General features: G+C 40.2%; 1 protein-coding gene across 6 annotated transcripts; it reads right to left on the reverse strand.

Moving 5' to 3' along the window:
- LOC101863834 (zinc finger and BTB domain-containing protein 17) lies at positions 1–27983 on the reverse strand. Of its 6 annotated transcripts, XM_035971552.1 has the most exons (14): positions 27661–27714; positions 25289–25663; positions 24764–24879; positions 23035–23160; positions 19488–20921; positions 18611–18725; positions 13936–14438; positions 11706–11837; positions 11043–11165; positions 9240–9418; positions 8638–8734; positions 6235–6492; positions 5635–5900; positions 1–3456 (listed from the first exon to the last, which is right to left on the reverse strand). In XM_035971552.1, exons 2-13 carry the CDS (start codon positions 25296–25298, stop codon positions 5655–5657), a joined length of 3339 nt encoding a protein of 1112 aa, XP_035827445.1. In that variant the 5' UTR covers positions 25299–25663; positions 27661–27714; the 3' UTR covers positions 1–3456; positions 5635–5654. The 6 variants fall into 6 exon arrangements, with proteins under 6 accessions (XP_035827445.1, XP_035827446.1, XP_035827447.1 ...); XM_035971553.1 differs by lacking the exons at positions 25289–25663; positions 27661–27714 and adding an exon at positions 27833–27983; XM_035971554.1 differs by lacking the exon at positions 25289–25663 and having other exon boundaries at positions 27661–27760.

Genomic DNA, 27983 nt, shown 5'->3' on the forward strand with positions numbered 1-27983 from the left:
TGCTAGGACGAAGGAAATGGGTAAGGGAGAAAGGGTTAGGGGGGATACATCATACTACCCAATGTGCTGACAAAGTGTAAGCAGCGGAATTCTTAGGCTAGTGGGTAACAAACTCACTCATTCATACATATACACAAACTCACAGATGCACTTTTTCATTTGCTTATTATCCACATGCACATATGATCCACACCCACAGCGACAATCTATGCCGTAAACAAGTATGAACACACATTTGGGACATTAGGAACTAACTCAGATTCTGCCTCACACAAAGGTGCAGTCTATTTTTCCCGCACTCCCACATTTCGTTCACATGCACAACAACAATGTAGCACACTGCCATGCCTGGCAGCAGAAAAGAAATCAATCTGTGACAAAACGAGCAGGCTCTATCAAAGTCTGTTTCCTTCTCCGTGAGAAGATCTGAGAGTGTATATATTGATGTACATTTGTTAGACGGTAAAGTGAGAAAATATTTGCCCAAAGACAATGCTGGTCAAGCTTTTGAGATAAAGAAGGGAAAGAAAAAACTTAAGCAAAGCAAATCCAGAAAACTTCTTCATTGAACCTAATACTCATAGATCACAAAATCAAACCATGTCGAATCATTTTCCAGAAAACTGTATTTCTATACAGTATAACGCATGGCCTGTTCTATGTTGCCGACACAAAAAGTACAGCAAAACTGTTTAGAACTGCAGCCTGAGAAGGATACAACATCCCAGCAAACAGCTACTTGCTGCTTAAAAGAAATTTATTATTTTTAATTTTTTTTTTTTAAACCCTCCTCCTGTGGAATCAAATTCACATCTTCAGCTTGTAACAGGGGAGAGCCTTACAGCTACACCATAAATCAACAGACATGGGTGAATTGTCATCATTTGTGTCCAGGAAGAGCAAGTACATGAACATGAGCGGGCAAACAATGGGGAATGTACATGATCTTAAGGACCAACAGCAGCTCCTTCCCACACCGTCAGTATGCCAGGACACTGCGGTAACAACACAAGTCACTTCATCCCATACTGTCAGTGTGCCAGTACCCTGTGCTAACAATGTACAGAGTTAGGTTGATAAAGTAGAAAAGAGTAAACACCACCTCATACAGAGTCAGCACAATGTTAGATGCTCTGCCACTGGACGTACAATAGCCCCTCTCAAACAATGTAAATGCAAGAACAAAAGAAACAGAAATTTTTGGTGTTGAAGTACCAATACAACTTTTTCAAATTTTCTCAAACCATTGTGCCTCTTGCAGTTTCAATAGTTCCTGCCAAAACAAATTGGTGCTGGCAGTCACGCTAGTTTGCAGAACATGCTCACCAAAATCAGGTTCAAATCATTCCATCACAGTGACTTATCCACAGCATGGTTGGGAAACATATGACTACATATTTCAGAAACAAAGTTTTTAAGTGCATTTACAAAGTACAGCGTAAATGCCTACTTTCATACAGCGATCTCCTTAAACCAGTCTCAGATTGTCAACAAAACCAAATTATCAACAATAATGAACCATACTATTAAAAAGCGAAGCGAAGTAATAATGTAGTTATTGGAGCAAAACAGTATCAAGACATCCCATCCCTAAGCCATTTAATAGTACCATTTTGACATTGATATCAAATGCACTGACAAAAATTACCATAGGCGAAACAACGGGAGCTGACATTAGAAAAAGAAACAAACAGAATCATTCAGAACATTTAACAAATATCCGTGTCATAAAAATTGGAATTCTTGAAAACTACGACAGAAAAATATATGCTTCTTCTACTTGAAAGACACAACTTTCGACTTCACCTTAACCCTCTCAGCAGCAATCAATGTCAAAGCATCCCAACACTGCTTAAAACAATGCGGATAAGAGCATTCTATGCTCAAACAAGTCAAAACAGGCCAACATTACCTGCCTGCTTACACATTCCCGCCCAACGGTTATGACAGGTAAAAAAGACACCAAAACAAATCAAACGCAATCTGAAGATAGGATTGCACGACACTTAAGATTTTTAGATATACGTTTAACTTTTCCTCCAGCAAAGAGAAATGGCGAACTAATATATGTCCACTAAAAAATTCGGAAAAGGATTCAAATTTGAATAAGGGCCGTTAGACAATTTGTGGTATTGCAATAGACAATGTAAAAATGCCAGTGACCAGCATTTCCACTCAAGTGAGGCAACAGGAGGAGCAAATTGCACCACAAAACCTGCCTACCCTTGAGGCATGTAAAACAACCAAAAGAGAGAACCATTAGAGAGAAAAAAAAGTGCCTACAAAAATGTACATTAGTAGTGTTTCCAGGAGATGGTACGTCCAAAAAAAACAACCTGCCAACTGCACACCAGAAAGAAGGTGTAAGAAGAAAATCTTCAACCACGCAATCATCCAAATAAGCTAGCCAGGCTTAAGAGTGCACTTTCCACTCTGCCATTCATTCACATCCACATGACAGGTTTGGAAATTTCACATAGAAGCTGGTACTCCATACTCAAGGCAAACATTAGATTCAACAACAAAAAACCCCAACAAAGTCCCACAATCTATGACACTCAACCAGCTCTTTCAGACCTATCGCAGACACCATACTAGTCACTCTGCAGACTCATACAATAGCTAAAAATGACATTTTCTGGAAAAATCAACAACACGCATTCTGTGCTTACATAAAAGCTGCACTTCAAATATTTTCAGTTTTCAAGTTCATAATAAACATTCAAGACATTTAAAACTCATAAATGAGTTTTGAATAGTTAAAAAATAATAAACAGCATAAATATTCTGTGAAAAGTCCCCTTTTGCGTTGCGTTAAACTGGTCATAAATGAAAATGAGAGCAGACATATTCAGAAACGGTGCACATAAAACTCAATCCTGAAAAAAAAACCATCAACCAACAAAACATATATTTCTCAAGACAAAGAAAACTTAAGATACAATATTTTACAAAACGTCCTTGAAGTAAAAGTTTGCATTATTCTCTATAACCCTCTCATACTTCTCAATATAAATAAAAAGTCGGAACAAAGTATCACATTCACTCCACAATTGCTCCTTGTTTTTATAAACAATCCGAAACGGCTGTTACCCGAAAACTTTTTCAGATCTACAAAATCAAAACAAAGCAAAAAGAAATCATTTAGATGTACCATCATCTCATATCCTTCTAATTCTGCTCGAAGCAAGACCAAGAGTGGACATGCGGTAAATACATCAGTTTTCAAACCATTATTCGAAAACTTGTCTGACAAAAATGACTTGGGTGACTGCAGAAAAGAGTGAGATAGTCTGATACAAACTACAGCAAGGCGTCCAGCCTGAGAACAGGGGGGGCGCGCAGCGGCAAAGGACTGCTCCACAGAAAGTGAAGTCTATTCATCACTGTGATCAAAACATCACTGGGTGAGTGACATAACACCAGTGGGGCTTGAATCAATGAGGTGAAGTGGATCTGAGAAGAAAATAAAAAAGATGTACTTTAACAATTAAACTTCAAAACTTTTCAGCCAAAGGTGGGCAAATTCACCAATTTTCCCATCTGGGCAAAAATGCTATATGTAAGAAGTTTACAGCAACACAATGAGGTCAAAGTGCAGAAGATTAGAGATGTCACAAAAGAGTAACATTCGCAAAAAGAAGAGGGGGAGATAAGAACGATAAATGTTTGAAAGTGAAGAAGTAGCAAACCACACCAGAACACAGGCCAACCACCCACTTAGAACAAAAGATAATCCTAACACTTAAAAACCCTAAGAGAAATCTATGATCTGTGTAAGTACAAAATAACAAGGTCCTTCACTTTCAAAATACCCACCTGAAATTCAGCATTTTCAATGCTCAAGAAGTTCTTCCACACGTTGCATCTAAGTCAGACAAATTCAGTTAAGTTGGAGAGATTTTTAAAACAAAGACAGCCGGATAGGCTTGATGAGACCAACAGAGGAAACCTTTCCGTGGTCATGATTTACTCGTGGATGAAAAAAAACAAGCAGAATAAAGAAAACCAGGGTCTTTAGTTTTTTAGTTTTAGAAGAGGTTTTAAGGCGCTCACAACTGCGTAAGGTCATATGAGCGCCAGAAGATTAGAGGTGTTACAAGAGAGTAACAAACATAAAAAAGAAGAAGGGGATACAAGTATGATAGATGTTTGAAAGGAAAGAAGAAGCAAACCACACCAGAGCACCCACCAACCACCCACAAACCAGGGTCTATCTTTCAAATTCACCAACATAAATGGCGATGGAAACAATAGGACACAAAATTTAAAACAGGTCACCAACCTCTCCCTACCTTTGAATTATAAAGTTCTAACAATTTTGGTCATTTTTGAGTTATTAACTCATTCGCTACCTATTATTTTCGGCTTGTGGACGAATTTTTTTCGGGAGGGTGAAATAGATGAGGACTAGTGGGCAGTTAAAAGGTCTTTGGGGCCACAAATTCAAATAAATATCAACTTATTATATACCAATATTTTCAGTATGGTTTGTAGAATACATCTGTAATATTCATTTATGTATTTTTCAACTTTAGTTCCTGTTAGAGGCGATTATGCAACACAATTTTGATTGGATGCGGATAAAATTTCAAAATAACAAATTAATAATCTTTGGTGAAACTCAAAAAATATTTTTGCACTTCGTCAAATGATACATCAAAATAACCATAAATGAATATAGAACTGGAAAATATTGAACAGTTTGCAGTTATTTATATACATTCCATAATATTTGTACATTTGGATCATAACATCCGATATTGAAAAAAAAAATAATAATTTATAATCTTGAAAAACGATCACAAATAGAAAAAGCCCACTCGTATCTTATATGGAATTATTCAGAATTGCATTTGGAATAAACCTATACATGTCTTGAGTGGCACTTTTTGTGTAATTTCAGCAAAAAGTAGTGATTTTGGGGAGAAAAAAATATTTTGACAATTAAGATCTAGATCTAGATCTAGACCTAGATCTAGCACTCAAAAATATTGATTTCTCAATAACAGTGCATTGGCAATATGAGTCCAATCGTATCAATATTATAAAAAAGAGTCCTACATTTCTTTAGTGGGCAAAATAATGATAGATTTTGTTGTGTAAAATTAGTAAGACTGGTGTCCGGGCTATAATTTTGGTATCGCGATAAAACAAAGTCGAATAAACTACGAAATCACGTTTCAAAACTCAATCTAAATTCCCGATTTTCAGTGGAAATGCTTGACCCGAAAGTCAACATTATTTCATGACCTTTATTTTAACATGGATATGTGGATTGGAATAGAATCTAAGCTAAAATTGAAGATCGGTTGTCGAGCCGCCGGGGGCGGCTTAGCGTACTAACAGCACGGCTCAGCGTAGCGAATGAGTTAAGACAGGTCAGAAACCAAATGTTCTACTTGCTCTATCAAATTAACAAGATTATTCTGAGTTGCGTAATCAAGATATTCAAAGAATAGCATTCAAACAAGCTTGACATATGAAACTCAAAATTTTTTCTGTCAAATTTCTAAAAACTAGGTACTGTGCAGATAGAACTTTGTACTTCTAGGGTAGCCCTTTGTCAGCAGCAATTTACAAAACAAATTCAGAGCGTCAACGAGTAAAGAAGGATCCATCTTCCCCACTCACCGATCTATAAGGAGAGAGATTTACATGGTGATGAAGCTGGCGTTGCCTTCTGAGCCTGCAGCGTCCTCTGCCCCGGCCTGCATGGCAAACTGCACCGCCCCGTCCTCATCGTGTTCCACAATGGCGTGTGTGACCTCGTTGGGGTCGGCGGCCTGCACGATGATGATAGTTTCCTCGCCGCCGTCCGTCTGCAGCGTGGTGAACGTCTGGCCCTGCAGCACCTGAGAGGCATCCGTCACCATTGCTTGGTAAGTTCCGTCCGACACCTGAACAACAGATATTTCGTAAACAAAAATTACAATATAACAAAAAGTGTTAAATATTAAAGAAAAGAGGAATTTGCCTTGGATCTGTACAAAGCGGTCACACATCAAGTAGTGATTTTCTTAGGGTATTTTTTCTTTAAAGTTTTCTCAAATTAAAATAAGAAATTAAAAGAAAGAGGAATTCTCCTTGAATCTTTACAAAGTGGCCACACATTCATTTCAGTCATTTTCTGGGGGGGGGGGGGGGATAAGTTTTCCCAAATTAAAAAAGAAAACAACTTCTGCAATGTTTTCAGAATGTGACAATACTCCAGCTGCTGTGAAGAGCACTGACCTGAGCATAAACTGTGGCTGTGCCATCGTCAGCATCGTGGTGCGAGGACCCCGCTGGGGCGATGGTGATTGTGTGCTGTCCCAGCTCATCCTCGTCGTCATCGGCCGTCTCCTCTATCTTGCGGATGTAGGCCTGCATGGCCTTGGCTGCCTCACCATGGGATACGTGGATCTTGCCAATGTGCTCCAAGAGAAGCTTCTTCCTCTTGAAAGTCTCATGGCACATGTCACACATGTAGGGCGACAGCTTCTTGTGGACCTGCACACACACACACACACACACAAACAGAGATTTTGAGTTAGGGTAGTTTGTTATAGTAAGTAATTTACGGCACTGGCAACACAATTAGATCATTAAAAGCCGCAGACTGGAGGAGTTACTAGAGAATTACAAACACAAAAAAAGAGGAAAGATAAGGACAGTAGATGTTTGAAAGGAAAAAAGAAGCAAACCACACCGGAGCATATATGTGCTAACCACTCACTGAGTTAGCGTGTATGCATAAAGAAAATCAGCTGCTGAGTGTTAAACAAAATCTAGACCAAATCTTTTTAAAAAGGTCATAAAGAACATTAAGACACTTGAATCGACATAAGGGCTTAGAATATATTGCTCTCTCAGGAAAAGAAGAAGGCAAATGAAGCCGAGTTAGACCCAGGCAAACTTAAAAAACCTAAACAGATGGGTAATGGGGAAACACCAAGATAATATAGGTCTTTTGAGAGCATCCAAGTGAAAAGGATGAATGGAGAACCATGATTGCCAATATCCGTTTCAAAGCTGGCACTTGATAAGGATGATGTAAAGAGAATCACATCAACACAATAAATGCTATTTAGCGGTGGGAAAAAGTAAGACAGACAGAAACAAAAAGGGGAAAAGCAGAGAACTAGAACCTACAAGTGGGGCCCTCCAACCACCCACACACACACTCAGGGGAAACCTTGAACTTTGGTGCTATTGCTGCTACTGCTCGATATCATCAATTTGCTTAACCAAAGCTATTTTCAGCATTATATCAATGTAACTCACTAAACCTTCGTAGGTTTCAACACATTCAACATCATCACCTCTCTAAACCATTGCTATCTTCAGACAACCCACCATCCTAGCGGATCATTTGCTTTCATGGTTAACCCATGAACGGTTGATGACTAAGAGGGTCATCCCACCAACCATCTGCAGTGTTATCAGACATAGAGCCATGGACTACAAAGAGAACTTTTTTAAAATTCGGTGTCACAGGAAAGACATTCACTTGGTTGTAACCTAATACTCCATAAGACAAACAAAACAGGAAAACGTCTGAGATAGAGATATCCACACCACGCAGATTTAGTAATCAATCCAAATCAAAACACTCTTGGTGACATTAATCATTTTAGATTCAACAAAAGCAAAAATACATCACAACACAAAACAACTACAGTTGTTTGTTTTTTTCAATATTGACAAAGAAAATGATCCAGCTACATTCAACCCAACTGAGGAAATTTCAACTTCAATAATCATTGCGTAAACTGATGCAGTAAACAGGACAATAAATTTATGAAAGAATGTCAAGTACCTTGACAAAAGTGCCTGAACTACCAGCTCTACTCAATCTACTGCTATTATCCATCTGTTTCTGAAGCAATCTATAAAACAAAGCACACACTCTTTTTTTATCAGTGACGTATTAAGACATGTTCTGAATAAAGTGAAAACACAAAAGCACATATTTTCTTTTTTTTCCCGATAAGTGTTTTACAGCGCTCGAGACTGCATACGGCCACACGAGCGCACGGAACAAATAAAACTTTTACAGCTGGTAGGAAATTTTGAATTTCACCCGGGTGGCGGCCGAAGCCTACTTTTATCGATTTTACACCACAAAGGGATCTTTAACGTGCGCAATTTGCACACAAAACCTCTCAGATTTTTCACCCTTGTCCGAGAAGACTAGGTGTAGATCTTTCCTACCAGAAGATCAGGGGTGTGGCTGAAAGACAGCAGTAAGGAGCCAAGGAGTAGCAGTAGAAAAGCTGCAAAAAGAGTCAGGAGCCCAGAGGAGGGGGCAAAGCAGATGAGGGGGTGGGGGCAGGAAGAGGAGACGAAAGCAGACGACAGAACATCGCTAGAGAGCAGGAAAGGAGGTGAAAGGAGACAATTTTAGAGAACAAATTTTTTTGGGGTCGCTACCCAGATTCGAACATGGGACCTTCAAATGAGAGTCCAACACCTTAACCTCCAGGCCACGAGAGCCCCCAAAAAGCACATAGACGCTATAATTTTCAATAACTGCAGGGGAAAAGCAAAAAAGATAGATGCAAAAGAGGGAAAGTAAAGAAGTTGGCCCTCCAACCACTCATCTGGAGGCCACGTGAATCATGTCCCTGAGCAAGCTGAGCTACAAGAACTTACCAGCTGTATGTGTGACATCAAGTTGGACTTATTGTTGAAGCAACGTCCACAATCCGTACACTTGTGAGGTTTCTCGCCCGTATGAATTAGCATATGCCTGGGACGAAACAAAAAATGTTTAAATTTTACAAACAGCCCAAACATTTTATTTTAAGCTACAGAGACTGATTCAAAACGAAAGTCAGCAAACTGTAAAGTTTTATTACAGCTAGAAAATAAAATCATTTTTTAAAAATTCCCTATAAATGGTTCAAAGACCCTTAAAGTGGGTATCACTCCCCCTACTATAATCAAAATAAAAAGTCCAAAATCATCTTTGTGCCATTTTTGGCATTATTCTACAAAAAACATCTCAAACAGGTTGGAGAATCTGAAGCGCTTAAAATATCATTAACATAGGAAACATACAGTGTAGACAGCTTAAACCGATTAATCCGAATATAGCAGTAAACCTAAAGAAAAGAAAATCCCCAATTTTTTTCCTTATGTTTAAGCAACCTCTCAAAACCAAAAACCCGGCTAGACGGAAGAAACTACGGCAGTCCTGCACATTTCTATTTAAGCAGACTCAAATGTAGTTGTAAAAAAAACTATTGCTATACCTGTCCACATGGTATTTCTTGGTAAACCTCTTTTCACACACTGAGCAAATGAAGATCTTCTGGTTAGGAGATTTCCAGTTCTCATGTACTCGTTTCGTATGACCAATGAGGGCTCCAAGTGTCTTGAAAGCAGCTTTGCATGTATTGCACAGGTACTGGCGAGTGTGCAAGTGCATTCCCTGAAAGAAATACAGCAGGAGTCAGCAAGTGCAAGGTTTTCAAAACTAAAAAAAAAAAATTACAAAAAAAAAATTTTCAGGCATGGCTAGTCAAGATGATGGGCACTGGTGAAGACACTACCGTCCTAAACCCTGTTTTCTGCATTCAACAAAGTTATCCTTAATTGTTTACCTCTTGACTGTGCTGTAGACATATCTCATGTATTTCAATAATCTGCAAGCAAGTGCTCTGTATCCCAAATAGCAGATAAAGTCAGAGTGTTGTTTCGTTGATAACTAGGTTACTACTTGGTTTTGAATAAAGAGAGTGACATCTCACTACCCTTGATTTAGGAGTTTTATCTGGTATTTTTGGCATTCAGTTACTAAGACAACAAGATCAGAAACCAATTAATGTTCTTGGCATTCAGTTACTAAGACAACAAGATCAGAAACCAATTAATGTTCTATCTGCCCTATCAAAATCAAGAGACTATCCGGAGTCGTTATCAATATGTTCAAAGAATTGCATTTGAAAAAGCTTGACATGTGAAACTCAAATTTTTTTTACATCAAATTTCTCTAAACTAGGTAATGAAGACTTTGTAATTCTTAGGCAACGACCTCTTATCATTTCAGCTACGAAATCATATTTATTATTTTGTTCAGTCTCAGTACTTTATAGTTACAGTATAATCCGCTTATGTCGACATGTTCTGGGAAGTGGATTTGATGTCAATATATAAAATTGTCTATAAATGAAATATAAAGTCAAAGAGGAAAAAACGAGGGGAGATCAGCTGTAAAAAGACAATGCACTACTTTTTAAAGCTGGTTGTTTCCCTTGATTCTTACTCAACAACACTGTGAAACTAACAAGAGGAGTTACGGTTACAAAGACCGAGCAACGTGAGGCGCACACTATACACCAGCGCAAACTTCGTTGTAGCATCCTTGTAAGGCCAGTTTATGGTCGCTTGCTGGGGAAAATGGAAAGGTGAGGCACTGACTCGGTGACCGTGGCACTTGCCAGCGAAAGACTGATATTACTGAGAATGGGACGGGGAAGGGGAGAGAGCGATCGGAAGTGGAGGTAGGGAGGTGATGCCTAACGCGCAAGATGCTCACGTCTGTGAGGCACTGTACTGTGTTGGAGACTACACTGTGTAGGCCCTACATGACCTACTAAAGCCTGGAGTGTCTAATAGGCTGCTTGGCGGGTATGTGGACTTATTGAAGAACTAATGCGTTGACCGTTAGTGTAGCTTTTCCCCCATTTACCTTCGTGGGCTTCGTCAGGTACCCAGGAAGCATGTTGACAAAGCAGAATGGGTCGAAAAAGTCTATATAAGAGGAATTATTTAGTGAAGATATTGAAGAGAAAATTTCGTAATTGGAAAACATGTCGATATGTCAAAATGTCGATAAATTGGCTGTTGATAGAAGTGGATTATACTGTAATGACATAGTTATGGCTTGTTCCACCCCTGTCAACACAATTCCAGAACTACATATAACATAAAATTAAAATAAAAACTTCAGCTCCTGCTTTCCTGACAGCTTCTTGAATGCCGAATATAAAAAATACAAATAACTGTTCATCAATTACAACCACGGAATTAAGACAAGTAGGGCCTGACAATACCTTGATGTGGGTATTGAGATTTCCCCTAAAGGCAGAGGCGTAGTCACAGTGGGGACACTTGTACGGTTTGCGACCAGAGTGCACAGTCCTCATGTGGGAACTCATTCCTGTCTTCAGAACCACCTGCACACATGGAAAACAGATCAAAACCACACAATAAGAAAGCTGCTCAGTGTTACACGAACAAGTTACAATTTTTTTACTTCCCTAATTACTTGAATAATTGGTTTAAACTGAGATTTTTTCATTTCCACTTTTTCAGATTTCTCTTTAGTTATCATAAAGACAGTTACAAGAGCCACGATACAGTTGTACAAAATGTGCAGCAGCTATAAATACTGCATGAGATAAGGCAAAGAAGAGGATGAGGTTAAAAAAGAGAGAATAAGGACCACGGAGAGAAAGCAGAGGACACAGATGAAGACAAACTGAGAATTTACATGTTATGGGCTATCCCAGCAAGACTGCTGTTACTTTCCCAGGTGACTCCAAAAAAAATTAATTAATCAACGGTCTATGGACAATAACTCACACAACTTGAAATTTATAAGACAAACCCAATGAAAATATGAAGTGAGGTCAAACAAAGAGAATCAAGATAAACCAGTTACAGTATGTATCTCTATGGTCACCCTCATGAAATTTTGAGAGAAAAAATCACACCTTAGAACAAATGGGACAAGGAATCTGCATTCTGTTCTGTTGGTGAAGTTCCATGTGCCTCTTCATGTTCTTGGTCACTTTGCCACATTCCGTACAGGTTTCACCAGATTCATCAATGCCAATAGTGGATACCTTGATGAATAAAGTACAGAGTGTAAACAGAAATAAAAGGGTAATGTAAAAAAATAGGACACTTGTTCAGCTTTAGGAAAAAAGGTGACTTTCCACTGGCTACATAAAGTAGGTAGCATAAACGCGGCCTCGCGGCCTTCCGAGCGCGTGGTTTCGATGGAATCTGGGCAATTCACATTGCTGTTTCTATGCTCTTTTGCAATAAAACACCAAATGCCGCACACCTTGTAAAAGTTCAGCTTTCGATCGTTACAATGGTGTAAGTTGTTTGTACATCTGATTATTAGGAGCTGAAGAATCGCCATGGAAAGCCCCTCGCGGTACAATGCATTCAAATGCTTGACGGAAAGATCGATGATTAAATACCGTCTTTTCATTGGCGGAGAACTGTAGAGCTTTGAAAGGGGCTTTCCACAGGTATATTTTTGGCCTTTGGCGTTTAAAGCCTTTAAAAATACTGTCAAAGTTTTCAAAGATCATTTTTTACACGAAATAAGTGAAATACCAGTTCAAAAAAGGTACCAATAGTTCTTTTCCAATTCCGCTAAACTCGAAAAGACAGGGAGAACTAAGTACACTACAGTATAACAGTCCAGCAAAAGCTTACAGTAACATAACAATGTCTTAAGTGTCTCTCTAATGATAATTATCCATTTCTACACCTTATAGACCTGCATGTGAGCCTCAACCAGATTGTCTGAAAATTTTGCGCAACCCCCCCCCCCCCCCCCCCCCAAAAAAAAAAGCATTTGTGGGTGTCATAAGGAAGGACATCCGAGTAACGAGCGACCACCCCAACAAACACAATAAAGAAGAGACCTAACCCTAACCCTATCCCCAAAAAGAACCTGCAACGGGCCTCATGTAAAAAGGCCAAAACAAGTCCTAAATGAAAAAAAAAAATGTTTAGATCTAGATCTAGTTAAAAAACCACACTCCAAAACAAACAAGGAGCATAGATCTAGATTCTAGATCTATATGGCTTACATCTAAATATACATTGCTATAGGGTTTGATACAATAACACAATAGAATTGGAAAATGAATCCTCCATCTATCTAGATCTAGATCTAGTAATCTAAATAAATCTAGATCTAGATCTAGATCTTGTAGAACAAGTGAATAGGAATAGGCCTTGAACTAGAAATCCGCATCCGATTCCGAACAGAGGGACTCAGCTGAGTCTAGATTATAGATCTCTAGATCTAGATCTAGATCTAGATTCTAGATCTAAATAAATAAATAATTCACGCACCTGATGAAATGCTTATTTTTACCATTAATATTACAGCACAACCTATGATAGGGTTTGACACAATAGAATTGGAATCTGAATCCTCCATTGAGGTCTATAATGATCTAGATCTATATAAATCTAGATTCTAGATCTATATTCTATTAGAACAAGAGAGTCGGACTTGAATGAATCAACACGATCTGAACAATTGAATTAGTCAACAAACGAAATTCAAAATGGCCGCTCGAGCACGAAACTGAAAGTAGATAATTTAAGTTGTCGTCCTTTTTCGTATTCGCATTTCTACTTAGGTTCCGACAATTATGTCGGAAACGCCGACGTCGGCAGTCGGCGGTGCGCGCGTCGGCGGTCGGCACGAAAACGAAAGTGCCGACGAAGCCGACGGGAGAAAAAGGGGGTCGCTGGCAGTCGGCCAGGCCTCGCACTACGCACATTGACTGATACAGGCGGGCCGGTTCGCGGGTCGGGTCGCGATTGTCCGATTTCAGACGATTGTCGGCAAACATGCAGGTCTAACCTTAAAATAAATCAGCATGCGGTAACAATAATATTTATTTATGCATACCCATTCAAATCTTTAAAATTTGTTCCTACACTGAACACCATGAGTACAAATTAGCGAAAATAAAAGGGGGGAAAAACCCAACAGACGCATATTTAGCTTTCTTCACAATATCTGCTCACTTCACCTATTATGCTATTTTCATAAAAACAAATTTAGTCATAAGAACTGAGATCAACTTACCCTGTGAAGTCTTGTGAACCTTCTAGTAGATACACGATCATAAATAACCACACTTAAACTTACTGCGCAATCAACAAGTCTCAAGTTGGGCTTACCTTCATAATCCTCTCTCTCCACTTGGCATTCCTCATCTCCTCCTCATAGCTGTGCTCATCCCTGTGCTTGCCCTTGATGTGCTTCACAAGGCCGATGAAGGCTTTCTCACAGAATGGACATTTCAGCGCTTCTTCAGTGTTGCGACGAATAGTTTTCCTTCTTGGTTCACTGTCTTCAAACAAACCGTAATCCTCCTCCAGTTTTCTCCTGCGTCTGCGATACAGGTCGTCTTCGTATTCATCAAAATCCATTGCATCAATACCCGCATCTTGATTGAGGGGCCCAAACTTTTTCCTCTTGAGCCGAGGGTCTGTCTGGGTCTGGACAGAGCGACGGGTGGCAGAAACAAAAATGGTTTCCACCTCCACAAACTCATCAAACTGAGGGGTCTGAGTTGACATGCAGTTGTCCACCATAGACGTTTCAGTAACTTCCCCGTCAGTAGCTCCAACTTCTTCTTCTCCAACCTGACTGTCATCGAGGGAGGCAATGTACTGGTCTCCTGTGTACACAAGAAAGAAAAGAATCACCCAACAATGAATTGTGTTTTCAAAAAAAATAATTTTTGTTTAAATAAATTAAAAAACACTCGAAATATTCTTTTTAAAAACAATACAAATTCAATGCATTACAAAAAACTTAAGTAGATCAATAAATATCATAGTACACGAAAATGACATTACATTTTATCTAGATCAAACCACATTTTGACTGCTTAATGTGAGGGTAGGGGAAATTACAATCGTCCCTTTTAACAGACAAAGCAGAAAGGCAAGGACAATTCTATGAAGTGCTGAAGGTCCAGGAGGCCAAGCCCCAATGGAAATTAAAATTTAGTGCTTTCTGAAAGTTGAAAATAGCATTTGAGAACCTGTTCAAAGATATCGCTAGCTAACAATCCATTATCACTTTTTTGTACATTAACCCTTTGTCTTGATTTATCCGATTTCGTTATCTGCACATCTTTCCATGGCAGTTACTGTTTAAAAACAAACTGCCCTTTCCATGGCTTCTAAAATTTGTCATCACAACATTCACAAAAGGCAAATCCGTGAATCTCTATCTTGACAATACAATCACTCAGCTGTTTTAATTTCTTTTTTTAATGTGTTTTTACTGAGCACGATCCCTAATTTTCCTCCATTGTCACATTCGAATGTCAAATGTTACAACCAAAGCGCACTACTTCCACTTTTTTTAAATATTAAATTCTTGAACTGCAGCCTTTATCCTGATCTCGTAGAATACTAATCTGACAATTTTTCTTGATCAAGACTGATCTTTAAAAGTTTGATAACAATTTTCTTTTTAAGTCACCATTCATTTTTTTTTATCATCAGATATATTTTCCAGTCACTGCTAAGATGTGCAGACACAAAGAATAAGTAAATGAAAGAAAAGGAAAAAACTGGCATGAAAATTTCCCCATTGTGACAAGCCAGTGGCAAATCAGCAGGTGTAAAATGTATTGCCAACAGACCTGCAATGGATGCATGAAAGGACAATGGCCAAGTGCACAAAATGAGCAATCTGTTAGCAATGCAACTCATTACTGAGAATTGTCATATATATCCAAACTTATCCACGAAGACATGAACACAAGTATGGATCCTTTGCTACACAATAGCAGTAGACCTATACTACAGCAACCTTTTATACAGTTGATATGAGGAGTAGGCAAGTACAGAACTTTCATAATGTACTAATTTCTGGACAAATACAGAATGTTGGAAACACATTGTGCAGTGAGCGCCAGGGCTCCCCTTTTCAGGCCAACTTAAGAGGTGCCTTCACCCTTTGGTTACAATTTTAAGGGGTATTTAAACCCTTGTTTTAGAAACTTAATGGGTAAAAGTCAATATCTCATAATTTTATAGTAAGATTTTTGGCTTGCAAACATTTAACTCACACGCACATTCACACAGACACACAGAGAGTGACCATAACTATTATTGAATGCTAACGATTTTAATTAACTTAAGAAATAAATGAGTAATATTAACTAGAATTAGAGTTGTGTCCATTTGGAGGGGGGAAGAGTGGTGATGGTTGAGCAGTTGGGTCTATCAAAAATAAAATAGAGTTGACAAACCAAAAGGGGACAACTCCGACTATAATTTATACTCCAAGAAAAATAGACCTGCCACTCTACGAAATCTAAAAGTCAGGATCTCAGTGGGGGGAAAAAATTGGGACTTGGTGAAAAAAATTGGGACTTGGTGAAAAAAATTGGGATCAACGACAAATCCCCTAGGTCACTGCCAAGCTGACTTTAAAAAATTCCAAGGGTATCCATTATTATATCCATGTATATTCCCTCTGCGCACATGCGTGTGTGTGGTGTATGTGTGCGCGCACGTGTGTGTGCGTGTGTGTGTGAGCGCGCATGCGAGTGCCTTTGTGTGTTTTATCATATATTTTTTTAAACCCTGAAGTATCATGTCAAGGTCTCCTAGTCCAAGTGTTTTACCGCACACCCCCCTCCTCAGATAAGTCCCGAAAGATGCTTAAAACAGTGCGCATGAACTTAAAATTGACCCCATCAACGACGGTCCCCGACACACGCGGAACTCACACGCCGAATTCATGCCATGTGGTGCCAACGCGCAATTGAAACAGTTTTACTGACGGGTCTTGATGACGGGCCCGACTAACCAAAACTCGGACAAAGCATATTTTGGCGAAAGCAGATCTTGAAAATGTCTTTTACACGTCGGAATGCCAAATCAATACTAACTTCCAATCCATTATAGTTTGTTAAGTAACATGCATGTGTGAGAAAAGATCCAAGACAACTTTTGGTGAGACTACTAAATTCGACAGACATTTCGGAAAATAGTGCTCCGAATTTCTGCTGACAAAAAATTTAATGAGTGCTTCCCACAACAGAAAAGAAGGCAAGGGTAAGATTTTAGAAAAAAATCCGGCTAAACAGAAAAAAAAATTTCACCCCCAAAAAACAGGGTGCATGCGATCAATATCGCAGTGCTTCCACCAGCTGAAGCTAAAAAGTAAGGAAAATTCTACTGGGGGTCTGGCCAGCAGGGTCCAGGGACAGCGTCCCGGCGGGGGTTCAGGGGGCGAAGCCCCTGAAGAAATTGATATTTAGAACTTTTAGAGTGTCGAAATGGCATTTGGGAGCCTGTTTGAAGAGATTGCCAACAACCCATACTACCTATTTTTTCACAAAGATTTTGTCTTGTTTGAATTCTTCACACATATCTTTCCATTGCTGGCAATGTTGTAAAGCAGGTTCCTCTTCCACTGCTACTATAATTAAATTAATTTGTCATCACATCATTGATAGAAGGCAAACCTGGAAATAATGAATAGATGTGTACCTTCACAATACAGTTACCCAGCAAATACCCTAATTTTCCTCAGTTTTCACGTCTGAATGTCGCATGTCACAACCTCGGAACACCACCTCGATTTATTCTAGATTTTTGGTAGTTTTAGCACAAATTTTTTTCATCGCAACCCTTATCGCGTTCCTGTGCCGTAGAATCTTCGCTGATAAATTCTCTAGACCTAGACAATAAATTTGAGAAAAAGTTTCTTTCTGACAGTAATTTTCTAAGATCACAAGTCAATATACTTGATCAACGCGCAGATTTTCCAGCCGCGGCAACAATCCGAAGATAGACAGACAGAATGAGGGAATGATAGAAAGGAGGAAAGTGGCACAAAAAGTTCACCAGATTTTTATAAATCTGCAGGTTAAAAATGTACTGCCGACCAACCCGCAAGGAATGCATGGGACTGAGCGGAATAATGGCCGTTGGCAGGAAATGCGCAATCTGGCAGATTTCTATAGCGTAACAAACTATTGCCGAGAGAATTACCGTGTAAATACCCATAATTTACACTCTTGGCTTTACCATACAAGACGATACAAAGGCGAGTACGGGTCTTTTGCTACGGAATTTCGGTTGTCCTACTCAGTCCCAGATTTTTACGGAGGGAGTTGATGATGACGGAGGAACAAGTACGGAACACGCAGAAAGTACCGATTTCCGTAAAAATACGGAAGAGTGGAAGCACTGAAATCGGGAAAATCGGGATGCTTGAGATTTAGGGCAGGGATGGAAAATAAACTGATTCATTATTCTCCCGAGTCATCCAAGGGTTCACATTCCAGTCTTTCCACACTTTCGATGACGGACAATTCATGTTTACTAGTGTGTTAAAGAAGGATGGGGGTAATGAAATCTCACGGCAGGGGTAAACTCAAGGCATGACACCGGCAAATGTGAGCGACCAGAAAGTGGGCGGAGCTTCTGTGCTATAGCAAGCCTGGGTTGCCGGAAACTGTGCGCAGCTGATAAGTAGGTCGACTAGTCGACTTCTTCTGACACAAAAAGTAACTGTTGTGCACCTGTGTGGGTGTGTCGTCAAATCAATGACCCGGCTTCGGGATCGATATGGGGGAAAATGATGCTTGCCAGACGCACACCACCTACGTTTTAAAGCGTATGCAAACCCTCGAAATGAAATTATAAAGAGTAAAGCTCACGCACAACCAAAACTTAAAGGGGGTAATCTGCAGGTTTAAAGCATAATATACGCACATTTGAGCGTAAAAGTGAGCCCAGGAGCCCAGTCCACTCTTCCTACATTACCTAAATGTTTCGAGCAGGGCAAGAGGATCCTACTCAAATTCTACTACTTTACCTGGTGTCTGAGGAGTGCCAACTATTTGCTTGATGTCAATCAAAGCTTGTTCTTCTTCTTCCTCCTCCTCTGGCTCCTGTTTTACACTGCCCATTGTAACTGGTACAACCACAATCTGTCGAAAGAGAAAAAGTGAATTTATCCACACTACTTTTTCCAAGACATGTTCAGCATAAACTATGTATTCATAAAGAGCTTTTTAACATTACCTTTATCTGAAACCTCAAGAACAATAAGAGTAGCATCTTTAGTTTTGTTTGAAATTCAGTTTGATCAGTTCCTGAAATAAATCTATCTTTCATTACTTACAAAAATTCATTTTGGTGGTGGTGGGGGGTTGGGGGGGAACAAACCAGTGACAACAGCAACAAATTCAACCAAACCATTTATAACTTTCTTTCTAATAAATAATCCATTAGCAGTCTTTTTAGTCTTAGTAAGGTTTTACGGCGCTCGCAACTGCATAAGGTCATATGAGCGCCAAGGGGTGGATGCCAACAGAGAAGTCCAAACAGGGAATCCGGCTTTCTCTTCTCACCTCTCTAGCCTCAACAGCACAAAGTCTGCTTCAACTATCAAGGCACCTCGGAAATAGCAGTTCACAAGAGAGTGACAAACATACAAAAGAAGTAGAAGAAAAACTGCGATAGTAAGGATGAGGAAAGAAAAGGCACCAATTCCCCCTTTGTTGTTTCAGCACAGTATGAGCATGATATGGATAAGTCAGCCCATTTACAATTCATCTGTGCATGCGAACATGTTACTATCCCTCCTCTGGGAATGGCCTAGACACTTCAGGCAGGAAAGTTTTTTTAAGAGGATATAAAGACAGAATGATATTACATAAATACAAAATGGATTAAAATTTAAAACATACCTCTGCCTGGGATTTTGGTCGTTTTCGAGCCGATTCTAATGAAGGCCTTCCTCTTTTCCTCCCTCTTTTTGGGGTGTATTCTTCCTCTTCTTCTTCCTCCTCCTCCTCTTCTTCTTCCTCTTCTTCCTCCTCCTCCTCCTCTTCTTCTTCCTCTTCTTCCTCCTCCTCTTCTTCTTCTTCTACCTCTTGAACTTTGCGCTTGGGTCGACCTTTAGTAACAGCAGGTGTCTCTGGGGTGGCTGTTGCCGACTTTGGAGGCCTCCCTCTTCTTGGTTTTGGCACCTCTTTCACAATTATTTCCATCTCCTCTTCTTTGCCTTTCCCCTTTTTCTTCTGATCATCTTTCACGAGTGAGCCTTTCCGAACCGCAGCCTCCTCCTCCGCCTCAGCCTGCTTCTTTTTCTTGGACTTCTTCTCTTCCACCTCATCCTCCTCCTCTTGCACCGGTTCCTTCTTGGGTCGCCCTCTTCGCCGAGGTTGCTCTGGCTCCTCCTGCTCTGGCTCCTTCCTCGGTCTTCCCCTCTTCGCACTCGTGGGGGCTTCCTCTTTCTTCCCTGACTTGGCGACAGCCTCCACTTCCTCCACATTCTCAGCCGCTGACGCTTTCCCCTTCCCTTTTCCAGACACCGGAGTCTTCTGCGTCTTCTCAGCTTTACTCTGCACTGGGGACTCATCTCCATATCTCTTCGGCGGCCTCCCCCTTCTTCGGCTAGAGGTGGTCCTCTCTTCCTCCTCCTGCTCTACTTCCGCATCCTCTGCTGACCCTTCCTCTTCCACCGCCTTCTTGGAGGAGGCACGGGCAGACCTTTTCTTGGGGGACTCAATCGCAGCACTCTCTTCCTTGACAGCGTCTTTCTGGGAAACCCTTCCCCGTCGGGGCGACATTGGAGCTTCCTCATCAGCGTTTTCCACTTCCTCCTTCGACTTAGAAGCCCTGCCTTTTCTCTTGGCGGGCTCTGGCAAAGTTTCAGGCTCCGCCTTGTCCTCACCACGAGGAGATTTACCACCTCTGCGAGATGTTTCCCTACCCTCTTTCGCTTTATCCGAACCGTTCTCTCCTTCATCATCAAAACCAAATGACATTTCAGCATCTTTTCTGACCGCAGCAAGTTTTTCTGGAGATCGTATGGGTCGCTTCCCTTTAGTTTTGGCACCGACGTCAATATCGTCATCATCATGATAAACATCGCCCTGAATTGTTTGATCCTCATGAGCAAAGCCAGGCATCTGCATCACATCTGGCACATCAGAAGTCAAGCCCTTGTCACCATCATCTCCTTGCTTTCTCTTTTTCTTAGGCTCATCCGTTATATCTTCATTTTCTTCTTTTGCAACTACATTTTCTTCATTTTCCTCCTCTTCTTCTTCTTCATCTTCTTCTCCATCTTCAAGAGTTATGATTCTTGACTGTCCTTTTTCATCACTAGATAAGACCTGATGAGAAAGCATAAGAAAAGTAAATACAAGTTGCAAAAGTCAAATACGTTGATTACATCAACAAAGCCATTCCTCTTGGCAAAATATATTTTATGTTCACGTTCAGGAAAATTCCTTATGAAACACACTGCTGTTTGTTCTCTTCACCTTTTAACACTGAAACCTCTAAAAAAATTCAGAAAAGAATAACTGTATGTTATCACAAGTACACAAAAGCTCCCATAAAAATCTCTCTATTCCTTAAAAGAGAATGTTTTAACATCTAAGCTCATAACGTGTTCTTTTATAAATCTATTTTCCGAAGAATCAGACTAGCTACTTAATTAAACATTTGGTAAGGCTGTCCCCATGGTTTTTCATGGATCCCGCATAATTTAGCAAAATTTGATCATTTTTGGCATAATTTTTGATTATTTTCCTTCATCATTCTTTGTTAAAATTAAACAGAATCGCATAATTTCAAATTTTCGGGCTCGGTTTGCATAATTTCAGAATTTTTCTTGCATAAAACGACGGGAACAGGTATGGGTTTATTATTGTCATTTTCCCAAGTATCCTGCAAATTGTACTAGTGACCCAAATGAACAACGCATTCATTTATAAAAATGCACATGCACAGTAACATAAAACAGTGCTTCCACCAGCTCCTGCTGAAAGGTAAGGAAAATTCTGCTGGGGGTCGGGGGCCCGAACAGGCCCCCAGCAGGGTCCAGGGACAGCGTCCCAATGGTGGTTCAGTTCGCCCCCGAAGTAATTGAAATTTAGTGCTTTTAGAGGGTTGAAAATGGCATTTGGGAGCCTGTTTAAAGAGATTGCCAACAACCCATACTACCTATTTCTTTCACCAAGATTCTATCTTGTTTGATTTCTTCACACATATCTTTCCATTGCTGGCAATGTTTAAAAGCAGGTTCCCCTTCCATTGCTACTATTATAATTCAATTAATTTGTCATCGCACCATTGATAGAAGGCAAACCTGGGTATAATGAATAGATATGTACCTTCACAATACAGTTACCGAGCGTATACCCTAATTTTCACGTCTGAATGTCGCATGTCACAACCTCGGAACACCACTTCGAATTATTCTTGATTTTAGTAGTTTTAGCACAAATTTCTTTCATCGCGGCCCTTATCGCGCTCCCCTGCCGTAGAATCTTCACACTGATAATTTCTGTAGATCTAGATAATAAATTTGCGAAAAAGTTTCTTTCTGACACAAGTCAATATACTTGATCAACGCGCAAATTTTTCAGCCACGGCAACAATCCGAAGATAGACAGACGGAATGAAGGAATAATAGAAGGGAGGAAAGTGGCACAAAAATTTCGCCAGATTTTGATCAATCTGCAGGTAAAAAAGGTACTGCCAACCAACCTGCAATGAATGCATGGGGCAAAGCGGATTAATAGCCGATGGCAGGAAATGAGCAATCTGGCAGGTTTCTATACCGTAACAAACTATTGCCGAGAGAATTACCGTAAATATCCGTAACTTATACTATACAGGATGATACGAAGGCGAGTACGAGTCTTTTGCTATGGAATTTCCGTAGCCCTACGCTGTCGCAGATTTTTACGGAGGGAGTTGATAATGATGGAGGATCAAGTACAGAACTGGCAGAAAGTACGGATTTCCGTAGAAATACGGAAGAATGGAAGCACTGATGGAAAATGGAGAGTCTATGCACCCCTATCTTGAGCATCAGAGAAATGACATGCAATAATAGGTACATCTCCAAGATCTTCTTAGAGAAACACAAGACAACTGGGGGGGGGACATAAAAAATATGACACATCAATAAAACACTGCCAATCAATTACGTAATACAATGTAACAATGGACTAACATAACATTTAACCTTAACATTGAAGGGCTGGCTTCTGCAGAAGATTATACGCTATAGGGTAAACCTTTTAGGAAATTTCTCATCAATAAAAACTCATGTTGAGATAAGATAGTCCCTGAAAGCTACACACAGAAAACATAGATCAGATGTAATTACGCTTTGCACATCCCATAAAACCTTGCCAAAAGCCAGAAAAAAGTTCTTCCATTTTGAGTCTTAATAAACTTAGAAAGAAACAACTAGCAACATGTGAAAATTACCTCTCCAGGCTGCAACTTCTGGCTTCCTTGTGCCTCGAACAGATCCTGACTGTTATTCACTTTCTCTTCAACTTCTTCCTTTGGTTCTGCATTTTTGCCCTTGCTGTCTTTCTGTTTTGACCCTTTCTGTGAATTTTTTAAAAAGTGTAATTGTAAGTACTGTGTACTTAAAAAATTACAAACATTTAAAGTACAGATTCAAGGGAAAAACAAACATATTTTACTTACCCTCTCTACACTCCAACTTTTTTAAAAGGACAACAAACCAATTAAACCTACCATGTGTGAAAATTATCACAAACCTACACTACACCAATACACTCAGACCTGCCACTCTATGAAATCTAAAAATCAGGATTTCAGAGTAAAAAAATCAGGATCTGGTGAAAAAAATCAGGATCAACGGCAAATCAGTCATAAGGGGCACAGGGGAGGGGGGGGGTCCCTTTTATGAGGCAAGCACGCAAGATAAAACTTTCGCAGAAACAAGTTCCCATTGGGCCTCAAAGTAAAAAAACTGAAAGAGAGCATGTACTCGAGTCTGAGTTGGATAGTCATAGACTGGGGGAGCGCAGGTTGTAGAGAGGCTGAAACTTTCGTAGTCTTGACAATAGCTTACACATACATCATGTAACTGTAATCATCCATGCAAAAGGCGCGCATTTACATACAGTAACAACGTTTCACTTCAATCGCATGTATCAGGCACCCCCCCTCCCCCCCTAAAAAAATCTGCGCCAAGGTCATTCATTTACTATTATTTTCTTAGCATTATTCCTTCATCCTCAATTAGTACCGGTAGCCTACACGTATCACGGCAAGCACTTTAAGCCGAAGTGTAAAAAAAAAAAATACCCCCTCCCACTCCCCTAGGGCGTCTCATGCTGGTTAAGTCCAGAAAAACACCTCGACAAACGCGACCAGTGTCAATGAACTTTGTTGACCTCGACAACCTGCGGTCCCCGACACACGCGCTACTCACACTAGTCACACGTACGAGGTCATGTCACGTGATGCGAACGAAAGTTTCAAAGTTCCACTAACAGGTCTTGATGATGGGCCTGACCAACCAGTACTCGGACAAAGCTTGCTTAAATTTTAAAGCAAGGGCAGAACAACGAATAGATTATTTTTAGGCCTATGTCATAATTGTTACAGTAACCAGGCCATCATTGGAGAATTCTGGGTAAGAAAAGCGAAAGTAGATCTAGAGAGTATCCAAGTCGGAGATAAAAATTGATACTCTTCAAAATTACAGGCGTGAGTCAACTTGGCCCCTACTGGATCCGGCATTGATGTTTTAGGAAATAGCGTTTTAAGTTCCTGCCGATAAAAAGTCCAAGCGGTGCTTTCACAACAACAAAAAATCAGGATACTGGCGACCAAAATCGGGATGCTCGAGATTTGGGGCAAAAAATCGGGATATCTCGATTAAATCGGGATGAGTGGCATGTCTGTACACTGCTATAAACAACAACAAAAAACAACTCGAAAATGCAATCTTAGTTTCCTAAACTACAAGAAAGAGCGCAAAAACAAAGATAATTTAGTATTTTTAAACTGGGGAACACTTAACTGCTGTAAACACATTGTGCAAATGCAGAGTGTTGTTTCCTTCGTTCATGTGACTACATTATTACAGAATACTTTTAACAGACAAGACTTTTTAAAATCGATATTCTATCGCAGCGGAAAAGATAAAAGCAGAGAAAAAGTACGTCATTTTTACCTTCAGAGCTTCATTATCATCAGCACCTTCCCCTCCAACATCATCTTGCATCAAGGTGTTGGGCATCTGACCAGGTTGGACAACTTCATTGTCCATGGACCCGTTTTGGGACATGGCTGAAAAAGAGAAACACATTGAATAATACAATCGCCATAATGAAATATCTTAAGTTGTGATGACGACAAGAATTCTTTCACTTTCATTGCTGGATCTAGCAAGATCTGATTTTTGAATGAAAACATCTACTTACTCTCCGCAGTGAGCACACTCACAATGAAATTACCATAAAAACAGATGCTGAACTTTCCAACAGTTTTTTTTCCCTTAAAACTCAACAAAAATGGTCAGTAATTGGGGGGGGGGGCTCAAAATCATACATTTTTAATCGAATTTTCCTGGTCTGGTGCTTCTACATACAGAGTAGACTGATTCTACTAAATTACTACCAGTTCCAATTTTTTTAAATATCAACTTAATTTCTCATACTTGCTACAATAATAATTAAAATGCAATATATTTGCCCACCCCTTCTCATTCCATCTGTCCGCCATCTTGAATTCCTTTGTGATGTAAATAAACAAAGATCAACTCTGTGACTATTTATGTCTCCTCATGTGCGATGCAACGTTTAGTTGGTATGTCTAGTGATGAGTAGCGATGTGGTCCAAAATTTTCAGAAGCAACAAAACCGACAAAACTCTCGCCCTATGTGTTACGCGACAGGCAATTTACAGAAGAGAGACAGTGGCAAATTTTAATGTCAAGATGTACAAGGCAGTACTAAGTCCGTCAGATGGAAGTTCTACGAGCCGCAGACATTTTTGATTGAGTATGGCCAATCCCGTGTAAGTCCTCCTCCTCCTCCACCTCCTCCTCCTCCACTTTCACCTCCTCCTCCTGCTGTCCGTTAAAAAAAAAAACACAACAAAATTAGATTCACAAAACTTGCATTGGGTCAAATTGAAGATTAACATTCTACACACACAAACACACACAGCGTGGCGACCGGCATTCCCCTTGGTTAGGTATTTTGACCAATGGTGATGCTCTAAACCAGTCACACCCCCAGTCTGTTGCACGCAACAAGATATAGACCGATAGCAATCGACGGTCGCGTGGAACTAGACGCAGCGCTGCGTGTAAGGAGTCAGGACGTTTTACAATCTTCCTTGATTGATTTTACAGCGTCAAGGACCACACGCGTCCGACACGCATAAAAGGAATTGTTGTAAGCTCTGACCATTCATCAAAGCTTAAAAAAAGGAAGTGGCTATTCTCATCCGGGGTGAGAATAGAAAAACGATCTACCTCTCACCCCGGGTGAGACTTGCCAGCGTAGACTATTCTCACCCGGTGCGAAACAAGACCTGCTTTTCCTCATTTTGGAATACTGTCTATCGGTGTGGATGATCAAATTGATAAAAGCCAAGAAAAAATTACGTTATAGCACAAACAAGTAAGCTAATTTGATCGTCTTCAAAGATGCTATGGCTATTTCACTGTTCGAATCGAGCCGAACTACGCGGGTCGCCATTTTGTTTTGCCGGAAGTTCTCGCAAGATCTACTCCTCCCCTCTCTCTCTCTCCCTGTCTCTTTCTGAATACTGTCTATCGGTGTGGACGATCAAATTGACCAAAACAAAGTTAAAAAATGATGTTAAAACACAAAAGTAAATTAATTTGGTTGTCTACAAAGATGCTACGGCTATTTAACTTTTCGAATCGAGCCGAACTACGCGGGTCGCCATTTTATTTTGACCGGAAGTTCTCGCGCTACTGGCGCTACTCCTCTCTCTCTCTCTTTCTCTCTCTCTTTCTCCACTGCCCACAGACAAAATTGTACGCTTTTAGTAGGCTACAGCTGTAATGGAACGTTTGTTCACGGCACAGAATTCTACAATTTTTCTGTTATCACAGTGTAGAATTCTGTGGTTTAGGGTGAACACAAAATTTGTTGGCCTAGATCTAGATCTAGGCTATAACAGTGAACGCGCACCAGGTGAGAATAGCCAAAAGACTCGCCTGCACTATTCTCACCCCGGGTGAGAATAGAGGTGGCCTATAAAAATCATTGGCCAGTAGGACAGATGCACCCAAACATTTCAAACAGGCATAGCAATATGTCTGGGGGAACCAAACAGAGGCCCCGTCTCAGCAATTAAGACAAATTAAGTAGTCAAGCACAGACAATGTTTAATGTTAGAGGCATTATAATGGCCAAAACATCCCCTCAGTGGCCTCAAGACTCTTGAAGATAGGTGGCTCTTGGAGAGCAGTTGTGAACTGAGCTCCTACACAGCATTTTTGGCCATGGTAATTCTTTTAAAGGGATAAGCTAACATTTATTTAGATGAAGAGAGGAGTACATAAATACGGCACTGGCATTAGCTTAGTCTAAGCCTTAGGCCTTAGGGAGCTGCTCAGAGCAACCGAACAGTTTTGCTTTTACTTTTGTTTTTACTTTACTAGACTAGAAAATCTAGCTAGAATCTAGATTCTGGCTCTACTGCTGCTTTCTTTTCACGCCCAATCAAAGGAAATGCTCGATTGCAAAATAAATAAACAACCCAGCCCTAAGCAATGTCAACAAAAAACTGAGCGATCCCCAAAACAAAGGGGGTGAACTCGGTCCAATTCTCATTCTCGCCTAGGCCAAGCCAAAATGTCCGCGTCCGGGCCTCAGTCGCAGCGTTGATTAGACAGAACAGTCGATATTTTTTTCGGCGTGTGTGTCGGCCATTTTTCCGGTCGCCATTTGCACGCGTCCTCTCATAAATTATACATCTTTCAGGAGCCTTCCCTATCATAAATATGAGTCGTGTAACCGATAATAACAAATAATATACACACGGTAGAATTCAAATATAAACTAATAATATCTTCTGTTATTCGCATACATCAAGCAACAAGAAAATTGTCCCCCCTGGACCAAGGGCACATAATCTTCGCCATGTTCGATGATGGAGGAGAGGACAACTTGTACCACGAAAAACTATACAGGGTTGAGGTTATCGCCCGTAGAGAGTACGCTAAATATTTCTAAAATACTAAAACAATGCAATAATTTACCTTTAGAGCTCAATCAACTGTCCAGTTCCTCCCTTCTGAACCTCTGTAAGCTAGCACAATCCTTTTCCAGCGTTTTCAACTGCGCCTTGTGTCGTTTTGAGAACGAACAAGCAGGGCCTAGGCCTATTGATAACCGGTTTGCTCGAATAAT

Source organism: Aplysia californica, unplaced genomic scaffold (genome assembly GCF_000002075.1).
Source record: "Aplysia californica isolate F4 #8 unplaced genomic scaffold, AplCal3.0 scaffold00458, whole genome shotgun sequence".
Lineage (NCBI taxonomy): Eukaryota > Metazoa > Mollusca > Gastropoda > Aplysiida > Aplysiidae > Aplysia > Aplysia californica.